At 32.8% G+C, this 17,096-nt stretch overlaps 1 protein-coding gene and 1 long non-coding RNA gene across 2 annotated transcripts; one reads left to right on the plus strand and one right to left on the minus strand.

Annotated features, from left to right (window-relative positions):
• Positions 1–258: 258 nt before the first annotated feature.
• LOC130820432 (polygalacturonase At1g48100-like) lies at positions 259–5,173 on the minus strand. The gene is made up of 7 exons (XM_057685800.1): positions 4,567–5,173; positions 3,002–3,133; positions 2,607–2,834; positions 2,481–2,525; positions 2,187–2,394; positions 1,469–1,659; positions 259–945 (listed from the first exon to the last, which is right to left on the minus strand). Exons 1-7 carry the CDS (start codon positions 4,996–4,998, stop codon positions 553–555), a joined length of 1,629 nt encoding a protein of 542 aa, XP_057541783.1. The 5' UTR covers positions 4,999–5,173; the 3' UTR covers positions 259–552.
• Positions 2,746–16,528, plus strand: LOC130820434 (uncharacterized). Its single transcript, XR_009045198.1, has 4 exons — positions 2,746–2,857; positions 3,027–3,148; positions 5,813–6,007; positions 16,311–16,528. It is a non-coding gene; the product is annotated as an uncharacterized LOC130820434 (long non-coding RNA).
• Positions 16,529–17,096: the final 568 nt, after the last annotated feature.

A 17,096-nucleotide genomic window follows, 5' to 3' on the forward strand; every position in this document is an offset into this window, starting at 1 on the left:
TGGTTTATCAAGTGACTGCGAATTTGTTGAAGTCTTAAAGGTTGTTTTATTTGCTTTTGTACTCAAGGGTATCATGGATTTTAAGCATTGAAACTTCTGGACTTGGATTTTTGTGGAAGTACATTATTATTTATTGCATTTGAAGGCATTTTATGTTTAGTGGCGACTGGCGACACAAATGTTGTTCGTTGTTTTTTCTCTATTAAATGAAAGTATGAATCACAATCGAGCTCATAAGTAGTATAGGCCTATATGCTCTTTTGTGCAATTTTAATGAATCAAAATATTATTTATCAAACATCTATATCACACTTTATGTAATATCTTACACTGGGACAATGCCCGAATAAAATGACAAAGCCTGGTAAGCAAGATTTATCCTGGATGATAACCTATATAAGCCTACTATATAAGGTTCTTTAACTTGAGCCTTAATATATATACTCTCTAGCTATCTAGCCAATAGTGTGAATGGGTCAGAATAAACAATAATCCGACCAACTGAAAAAAGGAAAATTGGATTGCCATGAGTAGCTATGATGTCATCACTCATCAACATATATCAACATCAGTCTGAACCTTGTTCTTCCATGGCTTCCCTATTTGTAAACAACCAAGTGGAGGAGCAATGGGAGCCATAAGTTCTCCAAATGATTGCCAACAATAGGGATCATATAAGTGGTATCGTTCTTGCAATGGCTTTAGTTGTATGGTATTCAGTGTTATGTCTGTGCATGGTAGCTCATCACTGCAAGCTAAATGTACAGGTTTTACAGTGTATGTGCCTTTTATATTTTGATATGTGACACCTGATACTGCAACTGCGGCTGATGCATTCTTACACGTGCTTTTGTCACAATAATATTGGTCTATTACAATCGGAAGCTGAACTTCATTGACTTGAATATTTGAAAATGTTACGCCTTGCACAGATCCTGAACCACCCTGCAGAATGAAGTAGTTGGAAGCAATGTAAATTAAGAGCAAGTCTTGTATGAACTTAGTCCGCACAAAAATGGTGTGCACCAAATTAAATTTAAGTCTGAGTTAGGGAGTGTGAAGTGGAGTAGAGAATGAAGAGTATGAGCTTGTGAATGGAAGATTCAGGAATGGTCGCACAAATCCTTTAAGGTTCCATCCTAAAACCAATTGGTATTAGGTTTAGCCTATCTTTAATTTTTATAGGTGGGATCACATGTGGGCTATGTGTTTTTTCTTTCAACTTGTGATATTGCATTTTTAAACCCAGTATCATTGTGATATTTTTGCTTATTTAAAGAGTTAATTTTCTTCCTATGCTGAGAATTCTCATTTTTCATTTTTCCATTTTTAATCACTCAGCTGTTTCTCTGAAGTTCTCTTTTATTAGGACTGCTATATACTCGGATTACTTCCTTTGATGTGGTGTCAACTAGTGAATCCGTTAATTATATAGTGTTATGAGAATTTTTTTAACTGTGATGTATACCTGCCATGTCTTTATGCGGACTCCAGTCATCGTGCCATGCATGTTGACGTCTCTGACAGTGACATTTGAGACACAGGCTTTAGTGTTATACCTTCCCAGACTTCCAATACTGATGCCATGTCCTGGTCCGCAGTTTACATTGTGGATGTATACATTCGAGCATCCTGTTTGTATCGATATGCAGTCATCACCTGCATTTAGTAGTTTGTTGTTAGATACTGCCACTGTGCCATGTGAAGCATTTTTATATAATTCTGTATTTATGCAACTGGAATTTCTTGTTTGTGTTAAGAGTTTATCTAAGGCTTTCATTCCAGCTATTTTCTCAGAGAGAAAAATAATTTAATTGTACAGATTACAGACTTTTGGTTGTGGAGGAGGACCACTACAAGGTTCTGGTAGATTGCATCTTGTTGTGGTTTCATGTTGTGGTCCTGTATTGATTATTCAACAGCATTCTGATGTTTTTAGTTGTGATGGTTGTCTTTTAATTCTTGGTTGTAGGTGTTATCGGCCCAGGAGCCCAGAACCTATTTTATCAAGATGGCTTTGCTAGGTGACAATGAAAACTCCATTACCATGCTGGTCATTTGGAGCCAGGAAACACTCAAATATCATCTCCATGTTTGCTCTTTAAGAGTCATATCTTGTTCAGTTTTTGCTACTAAGCAATATGTAATTGTGATGAGCTACTTTTGAGCTAGAATATTGCAATTACCGCAGGCAAGGCTGGTAGAGTGGATGAGCACATCTTTGGAATTTTGGAGGTGGATTCCATCAGTATTAGGACTTTCACCAGGTGATGAGACACTTATTGAATAAACCATGACTCCCATGCAATTGTCAAATTTGAGATGGCATTGAGGACTGTTCTGAATTGTTATTCCTGTGACTGTGACATTAATACTTCCATAAAATCTTATGGCCTGCGCAACATGAAATTTTCTGTTAGTTGTGATGATCCTGAAGTTCATAATCATTTATCATTATGAGTAAATGATTTGGTCATTACTGTAGGCTTGACACTTGGCATTTTTCTGCTGAGCACACTTCTCACCTATGACACAGTTGGCATCAAGTCAGTTTTTAGTTTACTGTAAATCTGTTGTGCAAAAACTGGAAGGATGAAGATAATTACTGGCATTGGGGGCTTGTCTAGGATTGTGTCATTTAATGGGGTGATAATTTGCAACTCATGGTGATCTTCTGAATCATATGGAGCGTCTGTCCACCAAACAGAGCCACTTCCATCGATTTTACCTTTTCCTTGTATGGTGATTCCTACGAGTTTTGTAAAGTCCATCCACCACAATAGATTAGATTTCCAAGCATTGGGGCTTGTTGGAGCAATAATCGTCCCATCAAGCTGGAGCATACAGTATTAGCCAGGTTAGAACTCCAACAGAATATTACATCAAAATACAAATTTATTGTATGTTATACAATGCAATTTTCTCCCACAAATCACCTATCCCCATTACTTTACCCAATTGTTGAAAAAATGCCAGTTTAACACATTGAGCTAATAGTTACCTGAAAAATAATGTTTTTCTGGCAGTAAGGACCGGAGAATGTAATGGGTCCCACTAGGAACTGATATCCTGATGGAATCAGCATCGTTGATGACTGAACTTTGCAAGCCGCATCCCATGCAGCTTCAAATGCCTGCATTGTATAATGGTATGAATACAATTGTTGTACTCCTCTAAAACTTCTTAGATCACAAATTTGATGATTGGTTCCTATTTGGCAGTTTTTGCATTTGTATTTATAATTATTGTAAGAATCTGGACCTAATTGCCTTAACGAGAAAGTTAGCCCTTTGTCCCATCCTCCCTGGCCTATTAACTTTGTCCTTTTTTTTTCTTGCCTCTCTGTTCACACTCATATTGAAATACAACGTTTGGTAAGAAAAATTACAAGCAGAGGGACCTATGTTTTTCACTATTTCTTAGAAAATCGAAACTCTTACTGTGAACTCAATGTTCGTCTCACTCAGCTATCCTTTATTTCTTGCTTCTTAGAGCCTAAGATTTAGTTACCTTTCCATCAACGGTCTACTAGGAACAACCTTTTGCCACTTATATTTGTAGAATCAAATGATTTGCTTGGATAAAGCTGCATACATCATTCTAATCAACATTTATCTCATTCTATGAAAAATAATTTTGATAGACGTGTTTGGTGAACTGAATATAATATAATTGATTGCCTAGTGTACAAATTTTCTCTAGAAACCTCTTTTTACGTTATATGTGAAATATTATTCATCAATCACTCTTTATTTTACATAGTAAAGTGAGATAATGTTTGATTATCTTAATACAAAGACAAATTTTAATTTTGTTAAATTAGAAATATTAAAGTTTGAATAAATGTATTGACGTGTGCATCAAATTAAATGGGACACTTAAAGTAGAATGGAGGGAGTATTATTTATGTGGCTAAGATATTCTGTGGAGTAGAAGAATTTTTGCATAATCTATTTTATTTACATTTTCAAAAAAAAAAAAAAAGAAGCTTTTGAGCTTACAAATTTTTTAATGCTCAAAATGTCATTCATCACTATTATAAATCATGGACACTGAAGTTATGCTTAGATCAAGCGTCTTTTGTTTAATGACATTTTTGTAATTGTGGTGAGATTTGGCTCAAAGTGGAAAAAGAACATATTAGTGGCATTATCAAGAATGTCACTACTAAGTCCTTAAACTTAGTGGCAGGGAAGCTTTTAAGAAAATAGAGCAGACTGAGGACAATACCCTCAGAAGTCAGTTCTGCCTTATGCCCATCAGGGGCAAGGGCAACCTAAACAGATGAGAATTTTCCATCTTTCAATATTCATAGCTTTTCTAGTCTATGGAGTATATTATTTAACATGTTTGAGTATCTATTGCTCCAGACTCAGTCAAAGGCTTCGTATCTTAATCATAAAAGAGTATTTCTAGTTCACTTTCAGTGTCCTGTTATCTCAGTTACTTGTACAGTTGTGCTATTGTTTCAAACTTTCAACTATATTGTTATATACAGACTTTTAGACTTTAGTTGCTAGAATTCAAACAAGGGAGTAGCTAATTGTTATAGAGTTCAAATGTTACCTTTGTATCATCACTACTACCATCACCCTTCGCTCCATAATCTAGCACACTGAAAATGTTGGAACCTTTATGTGGTAGAGGTGATGGAATTTCTACTATTGGTGTAGGTTTTGGTGGTGACGTAGCTTTAGGAGGTGACCTTTTAAAGTATGGACCTTTCTGAATTGGCGGAGGCAATGGCGATGTGTCCACTTTTGGACTTGGCTTTGGCATTTTCGGAGACACGGGCTTTGGCTTTTGTTTTGGTTTACTATTGTGATGATGATGACTTTTTCCCTTTTTCTTTAACAATGAAGCTGACAGAGGTCTGCTATGCCTCCAATGTCTGCCTTGTCTAGCATTGCACGTATCAAAATTTTCGGACCAAAGGAGTAGAACTATGAGAAACAACTGAAGCATTAATGTAGGTTTTTTAAACTCTAAATTTCTCATTTAAACTTGCTAGAAAGAACAAGTAGGGAGGGGTGAGAGTCAATGAGGCTGTATTGGGAGGACCTTAGGAGGGTGGGTAGAAGAGAGAGAGAGAGAGTGAGAGAGAAACAGAACAGGTGCTTCTTCTGGTAATTAGAAAAAAAAGTGGTTGGGTTTAAATAAGTGTAGATTTTCCAACAGAAAACTATGCATACACGAGCCGGTCTTCCATAATGCAAGGCGTATTTGTTTTATTCTTCCAATGCTTTTAATAAAACAATTCTTTGCTCTAGTTTTAATTGTATACAATTTTTTTAAGATCATGCTGTTAAAGCCTTCATATTCTTGAAATGTGTCACTTTTTTGTTTGCATGTGAATCATCCAGTTGTTGATTCTGAATTATAACTTAATAATGTTAGTTATATACAATTTTAAGTAGACAAGCAATTTGCATTAGCATTCTCGTGAAACATCCGTAAGCTTAATGCTTTTGAATGCTTGAGAATTATGATGCATAATTCTTCTGTTCCCATAAATTTGCAACTTTTTTTCGTTTATTAAACTTTGGAACATTTCTTTTCATGGAAATATCCCTGTCATTTTCTTTAAATGGCATCCACACACATTTTTTCTCTTTTAATACCATTTGCACAGTTTAAATATCCCTAGATCTTTATCTTTGTGCCATTATATTGTTGCTACGGATACATAGCAAGTATTAAGCATTAACGGAGGAAGTATTATACATGTCTCATTTCAAAGTAGACATATCATAAGATATTTCCGTAAACTTCAGCCTTCAGTTAACCTCTTATTATTCTTTCCATGGTTTAGGGGATGTATGTTCTCACTCTATTAGTGGTGTTAATTGCAATGGATTCTGGAAAGCCAAAGAATGCACGTGAGTGGGTATGTGGCTTTAAGTTTTGAAGGGTTCTGATTGTTACAGCTCTCTATAGATCACATGCAGCAGTCACGGGCAAGAGTTTTTTTGTACTTGGTCTCCTCAACTAACTGTTTTTTGTACCTGTAAGTCAAGTCGTTAACTACTCTTTAAGCTTTGGTTTTTTCATATTTTTTTTGCTTAATTTAGTGCAATTTCACATTTTTAATTCATATGAAAATTTCCAAAACTTTTATTGAAAATTATTCGACGCCTAAGGATATAAGTTGATGGATTCAAATGCAGAATAAAAATGACATTTAAATTAGTTAAAAGGACATTAATTTGAAGGAAGCAGCTGAAGTATTATTTGTTACCTAGTTGGAGTCATAATTGATGATTATGTGAGTAATAGAGAGTGTAACATTTTAAGTGAGAATAATTAGAAGATATAACTTATAGTTTTCATAATACGTTATAACTTGTTTATTCGATATAACTTGTTTTTATCATCTGTTCTGCCCTTAAGGAACGGTTGAGAAGGATGGATAACTTGTGTTACATCACTCATCTGGGAACCACATGGGAAAGGGATTATTTATTAGCTGGAAAATCACCTACAGTTTGGTTCTTGTGAAAACTATGCTATACATAGTGATTACTGCACTTAAGATCAGAACAGTTCTATTTGTTTAGACTTTAGTTTGTTAAACTACTTACTAATAGCATATACGATTTTGAACATGTACAAGGTGTTAGATAGGGCCCTATAAAATAACATGCCTAAAATATTACTCCTAGTTTATTCTTCCTTTACTCCCATGATTTTCTTACTCTTTCATTGTCATTGATTTTACTCTATTTTTATTTTTGACAATGTTCTCACATTCTTTTTGTTAATTTCATCCACAAAAAATTCTCTCTATTCATTTCTTCCTTAAAACTCTTTTCTTTTATCTCATCAACTTATTTTCTCCATCAACTTGTTTTATTTTGTTCTCCAACTACAAATTAATAAAAAAAACGACTAATTTTTGGTGCAAAATTACTGGACAAAGGGAGTATTAGCCAACATATATTTTGCTTTAGTTCAAGTACTTTTTTAGGCCCTTTGCGAAAAATTGTAAAATGAAACGGACATAATAAATGATTGTGCAGTTCTGCTACATTAGCTGCCAAATCAGCCCATTGTTTTGAGCTTGCCGTAAATGTCAGCGTCATTCTGTCATATGGAAAATGCTCTTTTTCTACTTTACATCCTTTAGGTATAACCGTATAAGCTGCTCTTGCAAAACTAGTAAACCATGATTACTGTTCATAATACCAGAGGAATTACGGTATTAGACGAAAATCAAAAATCACTTGAACTTCTATATATTCAAGCAACAAAAGTAGATTAGATAAATAAAATTAGTAATTCTTGAATGCATCAGGTTAATATAGCAGCTCAAGCTGAGGAAGTAGTGTTTGAGTATTCTTCCCTCAGAATACCACTTCTTTAGTCAGGGAATCCCCATATTTCTCATAGTTAGGAATTAGGATTACTACAAAATTTTACTCTGTTTGTCTAGAATTTGGATTTTTTATCTCCACCAAAGCTCTATCATTTAACTAAGGCGTTATTTAAGATAAAACAACAAAAGTATCTACCTAGCATATGCGTGGGGCAGGGATCATTATGGATTTATGGTTAGCTCAAATACCCGTCATCAGTAGATCAACCATGTATCGACATTTTTTTGAACATTTCATGTATCATCAAATAGCTGCCAGTCACATGTAAGTAATGTTTATTAGTCCTAAACATTACCCTCTACTGTCTTTATGCATGTAAAATATTGGCTTACACAGTGAATTAGATCTGTAAAGGACTCTGCATGAATTTAGAATGCCAGCAGGTGATGTATTTTTTCACTGACAACCTATTGCTATCAGATAAAAACATGAATAAGAATGACAAATCCTATACTAAAATTCAAATTAAGGGCTTGCATCGGGAGATATCTATGTACTGGCTAGGAGCACAGAATATTTTGTGAGTTGTTGGATTTGATGATTGTGATTCTATCATAGTATTCTGTTCGACTGAATTAGCATCATTTAAGATAGGAATTACTATTAGAAAAGTATTTTGAATTGTTATTTTTTTTTCATTAGTGTAATAAATATGATAGAGAGATTTTGAACTATATGGAATTATGGATCGTATCAAAGAGGATTTAAATGTGAATGATATTAAAAGGAGAAGGTGGTGAGAAAATGATTCAAAATGAGCGGGATAACTAAAATTAAAAATGGAAAATTCCAAATAGTAGCATCGAACTTTCATGAAACGCCAGTGATAGCACTTTTGTAAGATTTTTCCACATGGTGGCATCCAATTTATACCTCATCTAATGCCGTAGCATTTTCCATTAAATTTTTATCAATTTCTGTTTATTTTGTGAAAGTAAGTTTATTTAGGTTCTCCATAGTGGGTGTTTTGCTGACTGATTTCTTTTTAAATCTTTATTTAGTGTAATGTTGCTCAAGTGTATTTTTTTTTTGTCAAAATTTTGATGTTTTATGTGTGGAGAATGATCAACTAAAGTCGTAGGCATTCAAGCAGTATTCTATATCCCCCAGCAAAGGCTCTGAGTTTTCTTATATGAACGCTATGTTTCTTTATTAAGTTATATACTTGAATCATTTGGATTTTGGACCATAGAGTTGATAAATGGCGTTAGGTCTATGACATAAATGTTGAAGCTAAATAAAAGCATAAGGTATTACGCAACTTGGAACCCTTAGGTAGGGTGAAATTTCCCCTTACGTGCCTTTGAAAGTGAAACTTTATACTCTTATGTTATGGCAAAAGAAGAAGAGATATGTGGACGTTGATGAACTTAGTTGAAATATTGAATAATAAATTGGAAAAGCAAGCAAAGATTATTAACCACAATAAGATAGAATAACCACTTTTTTAGGCTTTCTTAGCTCTTTAGTGTTTAGTGTTTACACTCTCATCTATCACAGCCACAATGCTTGATTTTTTCTACTTCTTACGTTCCCTTTTAAATTTGCACCATAATACTAAAAACTCTTAGTAGCTTCTAACACATTGTTTCCAATGGAGTTTCAACAATCCTCTCTTCTATTTATTTTCTATGTATATAAAACCCTCACCTTCATGGCTTTATATGATTGGAGTAGGCTAATACAAAGAAGTTCTACATTAACCTAGCCAGCTTCCTAAAACTAGGATAAAACAACCTTCCTTAACGCATTAGAATTAATTGTAAATATCAAAAGACTAGTAGACACTAGGTAAAATGTAAACCTAGTGTCTCTAAGGCGTTTCCAACTTTTCATCCAGTTCCTAGTTCAATTGTCTATTGTGCCTAGCATCCATAGAAGCCTTTAAACTTCTTTGGAAATCAAAGTGTTCTTTTTACAACAAAATCCTGTCCACATTAATTTTGTGAATCTATATTTGTACTAATTTTTTTGGCAATGATTTATATTTTTCTTTAGTTTTTATTCATATATTAATTCTGTTCCATAATATTTGTTTTTATTCATTTTTCTTAATTATTTTCTATAAAATATCTATGGGATAAATTTGGTGAGATTAAAGGAGTATAATTTTAGCTTATAATAGAATATCCAAGTGCTATATAACTTATATTATTTCTAGTAGAGGATTTTTTAAGGTTGATAGACAGGTTTCTTGGCTAGCAATAAGCATAGGTATAATCTCTTGTTAATTTAGGCTTTGATATAAGAGAAAAATTACATGATAAAAATGTAATTACCACTCTTCTCTAAATACCAATAATACTTGTGCACACTTAAAAGTTACTCCATTCTATACCACTTTTCATTTTATTCTTTTATTACTTTTACACCCTTTTATTCTTTAGCAATGGTCTTACTCTTTCTCTTAATCTTATCTATAAACTTATTTTATTTTTTATTTTAACCACTCATTTTTATTATTTAATTATTTTTTTAATCTTATTTTTTTACTTAATTTCTCTTTCTACAAAATTTTATTTATATTACAATAGTTGCAATATGAGAGGGAGGGTCAAACAGAGTAAAATACAACCAAATAAATTATAGCTGATGAGTTATTCACAGGTAGCACAGTAGCCAATAATTTCGTACCTGTCTGTTACTGTATTAGTATTGTCTATTTATTTCACCCTCATAAAAAGACATTATATTATAAGATCCAGCTAATGGCATTTAGCAATCATAGGACTATTTCATTTATTTTAACACAACTCAAGTGCGCAACCAACTATATAATTCTTCTATATACGTAGCTTCTTTTATACAAGTGGAGCAGTTTTTGTGTATGAGATAATTTTTTAAACTGATCTGATTATTGTTAATTTAAGTTTTATAACTTTTATTAGATTTCAACCAATAAATTTACTAGATAGATTAATTTCAATTTAAATTAGTTTAATTGATCATCTTATTAGATACTTTTAGACTTTGAGTATGAAATTTACCAGATCTCAAGTAATCTAAACTTAGGTTAGTTTGAAAATTATGGAATGGTCTACAAATTGAAAGCTTTTCTTTTCACTTTTATGATAAAAATTTAATTTTCGCTACTTATAAAATTTTAATTTTGCTTTCTCTCTTTTCTTCAACTTAATAAAAAAAACTTAAATTAGTACATTAATTAGCCTATGTATTATGTATGACAATGATGAAGGAATAATGTAGTTAAAAAAGTTGTAAAAGAAAATTAATGGTTCTTATGTGGGATGTGACTTTAAGAGCGGTCTTTTTGTAGATCACATGCTCGTGAACTTTTGGGCCCCTCTCGTGATCTTTAATTGAGGTATTAATGAAGATGATTGAAGGGTGGAGGAGTGGAGTGGGGGAGTGCAATAACTTTTCTCTATGTTTCTCTTTTAGGACCATCAGGCATCAACATTATTAATGGTGAAACTATAGATATGATCAGCAATGTTTTTCCTTGTGGTTGGGGAATCGGATTCGTTGATAAACATAAAAGCTTTTAAGAAGTCATGTTTTTATTATGATATGACTTGAAAGCCATGCATTCGACACATAAGCCATCATTTCATACTGCTTGGGGGCCAAAAGGAAACCTTATGAAAATTATTAGTCTCTTATTAATTTCCTTCAATATCTTCTCACTGTTGGTGTTGTAGTTCAAGATTAGCAGTCCCAAGAATTTATGCATGGCTAATCTACAATTCTAGGGCATCTTCTAATTTACTTTTACGTGTATTCTTTTGGAGTTGGTTTTTAATATGATAAAAGAAATTATTCTTAGAAGTTATATTTTAAACTTAGGTTGTTGATTACTATTTCATTTCTAAATAGGTAGAGAAATCACAAATAAGTCGTATTAATAATTTTGGTAAGTTGAATGGGAGATTTATGAATTATATTAATATGGTGTGAGAATTTACAAAGGAATTGATTTATAATAGATTGACCATCTTTCATGTATCAATCTCATCCACATCAAAGATATGGTAATTTGATATAACAATATAATTTCTATATATTTCTACCGTCTTTTAAAGAAAAAATAGGGTTTTAAGACTCTTTATTTCTCATCCTAAGCTATCTAAATGATCTCACAAATATTAATGTAAATACAGTAAAATTTCTGGTCTTTATAAACTCTGATCCCACAAGAATACTTATAATAGAGAATACGATGCTACTCAAATAAGAAGTAATTGATTATTATATACATGATACTCTTTATATTACGAAGCAATTGATTATTATATACATGATACTCTCCATATACGAAGTAATTGATAGAGAACATGATGGTCTTCATATATGATCGTCTTTTGACTATGCTTTAATCAAATGGAAGGTAAAGATAAGCATACTGCTCACTCATGTTAATCAATTAACATAATATTCAAACGTAGTGTTCAAGTATTCTAACCAATTAACATACAATCAATGGTTAACCACTGTTGTGACATTACAATGAAGTTATGTGCTTCACATTATAGTCGTCCATGTCATACTTCGATCTAGTGGCCCACACCTTAGCTGCATTGCTCCTTGAAATTTTGTACGTTTATCTTTTATTAGTCATGAATTTTAATTTAGTTACATCATTTAATATTAAAAGGCAAACCAAAAACTTTAATTACATCAAGTGAAATGTCCGCATGTTTCTTTTTTGGATTTTGTGGTCAATTACCAAGGCTCTAACTACTAACTAGTAAGGTAGAAGTAGTACATATGATAAATTCATGATAACCCTCATTAAAAGCCCTTGTATGATAGGTCACATGCATGTGGCATAGATTACCATTCTTACCTTTTCCTACACCAAATATAGACATTTGACATAGAAGTGTCTTCACCTTATGATTTTCACTTCCATCCCAAATCCATGTTTTGATGCCTCATATTGGAGGTAAGATTCAACTAGAAAATGGTTGATCATATTATTATTGTAAATTTTTATGGATTTAAATAGTCAATTTTCTTAAAAAATATTGCAGAATCTCAATATTATTTAGGAAAAGTTTAAATTATACATATGTATATATATAGGGGTGAAATTCAATATAAAATTGTTTAAAATAAAAAGGATAAGTATTATAAAGTATAAGCCGTTGACTTCATTAAGATAAAATACACAAAGGTTAATATGATTTAATAAAAGCTTAAATTGTTAGGATCACTATGTTATAAGATCAATATTTTTTGAATCATAATAATCTTTTTCTTTATACATATTGATCAAAAAAGAACATTTCTATTTTTATATTAAGTTGTCTTTTTATTTGATTACATCTATGTATATACAAACATACATATTGCGGCGGCTAGAGGAGCAAACAAAGTGACATTATTGAATTAGCTGGCATTTTGTTAAAATGTTGAAGAATCTTTCTAAATTGAAGGAAATGTGATCTTTGAAACAGTGCCAAATTTCTTGGGTTATATTGTTTGATCAGTTTTGTGATCCTACTAGTAATGCATGTATGCATCTCCTTTACCCTGAGCTTTAGAAATTATAGCTTATTCCATACTTGTCATCAATCCTAGGAATCGACATAGATGGAAATAGGAAAAACCGAATAGCTAGTAGGTGTTTCTACTTTTAAGTTGCGTTTATAGCACATGGATTTGAGATGTTTTAAATTATGCTTGATTTTGAAACTTATATGGAAAATAAGCTCCGAAATAAAATAAAATAAGCTTCTGTTAATTGTAGACAACAATTTTGATTTAAGTGTTATCATTGTCCTAGACACAGTAATTAGAAAAAGTTGGTTGCTTTAGACATGTAGTTGTATTGTTTATCGATGTAAATAATTATCGTGTCATTTTTTACACAACCTCAAGAAAAATAAAAGAACGTCTTGGCATTATGTTAAGCCAAGTCGTCAAACACTTAATCTTGCTTATTTCGGTATTGTGTTTTTTGATTAATACATACATATTTGAGGTATGACAGTTTGAGAGAAGACAGATCAACTAGTCTAACTTGATATTGAGTAGATGACTATTGAATTTCTGTTGTTTGGTTGTATATGTGTTTATACCAGATAAAGTAAAACTAATTTCATTTCAGATCAACAATCAACATAGGATTTATGATTGTCCACATCTTATCTGGCTAAGCCACTTAGGAACAAAGATAAGTAGATGACCATGTACAACCACTTACTAGTTAAACAAAAAAACAAGAAAATCAAAAAAAAAAAAAAAAAGAAACAAAGTGGGACAAGCTAGGCAGTTCACGGATCATCTTTGAAATTGGAGTTTAGAGGGTGTGTTGGAAAAGAGACTTAACGAAAAAGCTTCCATGGGCCAAATCTAGGTCATCATAGTATTTGTTTGTGTTGTTAGACATGTGAATATTCAGTGCCAAAGATATATCTCTTTTGTTTTCCTCTGTTTTCTCTCATTTTACGATTCTCCTCCTTCACCTCTTTCATGTGTATGATTTCTATTGACGCACGTAGTTTATAGAAGACAATAGATTTTGTCTTTTTTACCAATTTTTTTTGGCTATGTCCCTTGTTGAAATACAGTGACTCGAACAGTAGGACCTCCGCGGGGCGCGGAGTATGTGCTGTCCCAGTTCGCGGGGCGCGGAGTGCGTTCTGTCTTCATTTCACGGCTCGCGTAGTTTTACACGGCTCGCGTAATGGCGGTTTCTTGGCACGTTTTTGGCCGGTTACTCTTAGTATTTGACGGTTTTTTGTATTTTCTTAACCCTAATTTTTTTTATTATGAGGTATACTATATAAAGGCCCCATGTAATTAGAATTAGAACAAGATGCAATGCAAAACAGAAAGTGAGGAAAACTAAGAGAGAAAAAGCTTGGAGAGCCATTGTTGTGGTTTCTCGTGTTCATTTTATAATCTCCCGGTTTATAGTGAAAAGTTTATTCTCGGTGTCGGTGGATGTAGCTATCACGTTGATAGTGAACCACGTTAATTTCTCGGTGTGATTTTCTTTATTGTTTGTTTGAATCTTTATTGTTTCATTATTATTTTCGATCTTTGCTTCCGCTGTTGCACAATATCCCTTATTTCAATGATCCAAAATTTTATAATTTTTTGATTTCGGGTGTAATGGATTATTAAAATAACTCGTTGAATTACGTGTATTTTTTATTTATATAAAGTTGTAGATGATGTTTGGTACCAAGAGTTGATAGGAAATGACTCCATTTCTATCACTAACAAAGTTAAGATTGTGTATATTCAATTTTCTTCAAATCATAACTTGATGAGAGCCACTCTGTGACATGGGGATGGTGCGAATGTTGTTGTTTACCATTCTTTTTGCTCTTTCAAACATAACTTTAAGCCGCATTGACAGAGTTGATTGGCCTACCTAGTTTATAAAGGCTGCCTTTCCCCTTGGAAGTCACGGATCCACTTTTGAGGTTCTTAATGTCTTTCACTGTTGTGTATTTGAGAAATAGACCAGCTACTTATATGAGAGAAAAACAGTTGAAGTTGGTTAGTCTCCTGGTCTCACTCTCACCCATATAACGCAAAATTAAAAAAGAAAGCAACTGATAATTTAGTAAATTGACCAAGGTTAATGTCATTTCACTGTTTTATGCTTGGAGATCGTGATCTCTGTTACATGTTTTACTCAATTGATTCTTTTTCCTTTCCCATGATCTCTTCCTTCCTCGTGTCTATAATCTATATGAGAATATGCAGATGAATTTTTAGCATGGTTTAATCGATTACTGATCTGGCCATCTGGGAATCATTTGCGTTTGGAGGAATCTTGGACTAAAAATTTTCAGACGTGGATGGATTTTTGTATTTTTTTAATTTGTGGAATTATGTTTTTGATGGGTATATATATATATATATATATATATATACAAGCTGGGTCAGGCATCGGCCACAAGTTAAATTATTTGGGTATCTGTCAGACATGAACTCAAAACTTTAGTTAAAAATATTGGCAGCAGGCACCAGCTGTAAATGGGTGTAAAAATAACCCTAATGCCTAACCCCACCCTCATTTCTGATTTTTCTTCTATTTCATTTCTTATAGCGCCGTTTACCATTCGATAACCATTCGTTACTGTGTACTTGACTTCCATTTAATTCAAGAATTTTCAAGCACGGTTCACTTTCGTTCAATGTCAATAGTGCAGATAGTAAGTCCTTATTGTCAAAGAGCTTTGTGTGTATTTGAGAAGGTGTCTTCTGTGTGTACTTCTGACTTGTAATTTTTAGTTAATGACTTTTTAACAATTTTGTTTGTGTTATTCTGTAAAAAGGATCATTTTGTCAATACGTTTTTTTTATACTGTTTGAAAATCAATCAGCGATTCAGCATAGCTCTTCATGGTTTTTGAACTGATAATTGTACTTCATTCAGAGTATATATACCAATAAGTCTTAAAAAGAAAAAAAAAAAACATAAAAGACTAATTTAATAAATCACCCAGTATTATGCCTTGAATGAATATTAAAACCCACTATACAAAGCTACCAGTTGCCACATATATATTTTACCAGTATTATTCTGTCCGAATATGCTATGCACAAATTGGGTAGTCGGTGTCGTGACCAGCATTGTCCGGGTACCCGGATAATTTGGGTTTGGACATGGAGGGTTCAAATAACTAACTGGCTTACCGGGTACAAGGGCCTTCGGGTATTCGAAATGCCGGGTATTTGGTAATGAACAACCCTACTAAAAACATAAACTGTTGAGTCTTGACAGTTTTTGAGCCCCTTGTCTAAGTTTGTTGTTTTTTGTGATGTTAATATAAAATTTTCCCACCCCGTCTTACCTAAAGTACTACGTCTCTTGTTTACGTGATCCTGTGTGCGATTTGTTCATTCACTTCAGTTGTCAAATTTTGATGATTTAAAATTTATGGAAGTTGATCGTTGATTGGTATTGGTTATTAAGTTGTTTTTTCTAAACATTGATGCTCCATGCAGATGTTTACCAGAGTTGTGTAATCTGATTGTCTTGCTCGGAATCACAATTTTTTGGAGATTTTGGATGACGCTTTCGCAATGTATCAAAATTTTAGTATTTTTGGCTCACAATTTATTTGGGTTAGAGTGTGGGTAGCAAAAAATGTTGCTGGATTGCAAAGTACAAGTATATTGCTATGTTGATATTCATTGTTACTGTGATTTATTTGGTCTTGTGTTAGATTACATATAAAGCGGTGAAAACAAATATATATATATATATATATATATATATATATATATATATGTTTTCATATTTTATGCACACAATACGAGTATGTACTATTTCATGACTTGATTAAACATGTGCTTAAGGTCTAGTTATTAACTTTGCTACTTCTAACCTTTAAGTCAAAATTCTTCTACACTTTAATTGTCATTTAACTCATGACTAATTGATATAAGTGGAGCTGTTCATTCGGGTGATCGAGTCAGTTTCGGACGAGTGTCATTCGATTCGGTAGTATTTTCGGATTGGTTTTTTTTGGCTGCGTGTTATGAAGGGTCACACTCGGTTCGAGTCGGTTAGTCAGGTTCAGTTGGAGATCGGTTATTCGAGCTATCGAGTTAGCATCGGTACTGTGTCGGTTGAAGTTCGTGTTGAGTGTCAATCGGTCTCAAGTTGTCATCGGTTACTAATTGGTTCGGTTTTATCAGGTACTGATCGGGTTTTGTTTTTTTTTTAAGACAGAATTCGGCTACGTATTACTAATTACTATCAATCGAGTCCATATCAAATTAAGTTGT

The sequence above is a fragment of the Amaranthus tricolor genome, chromosome 8, assembly GCF_026212465.1.
Source record: "Amaranthus tricolor cultivar Red isolate AtriRed21 chromosome 8, ASM2621246v1, whole genome shotgun sequence".
Taxonomy (NCBI): Eukaryota; Viridiplantae; Streptophyta; class Magnoliopsida; order Caryophyllales; family Amaranthaceae; genus Amaranthus; species Amaranthus tricolor.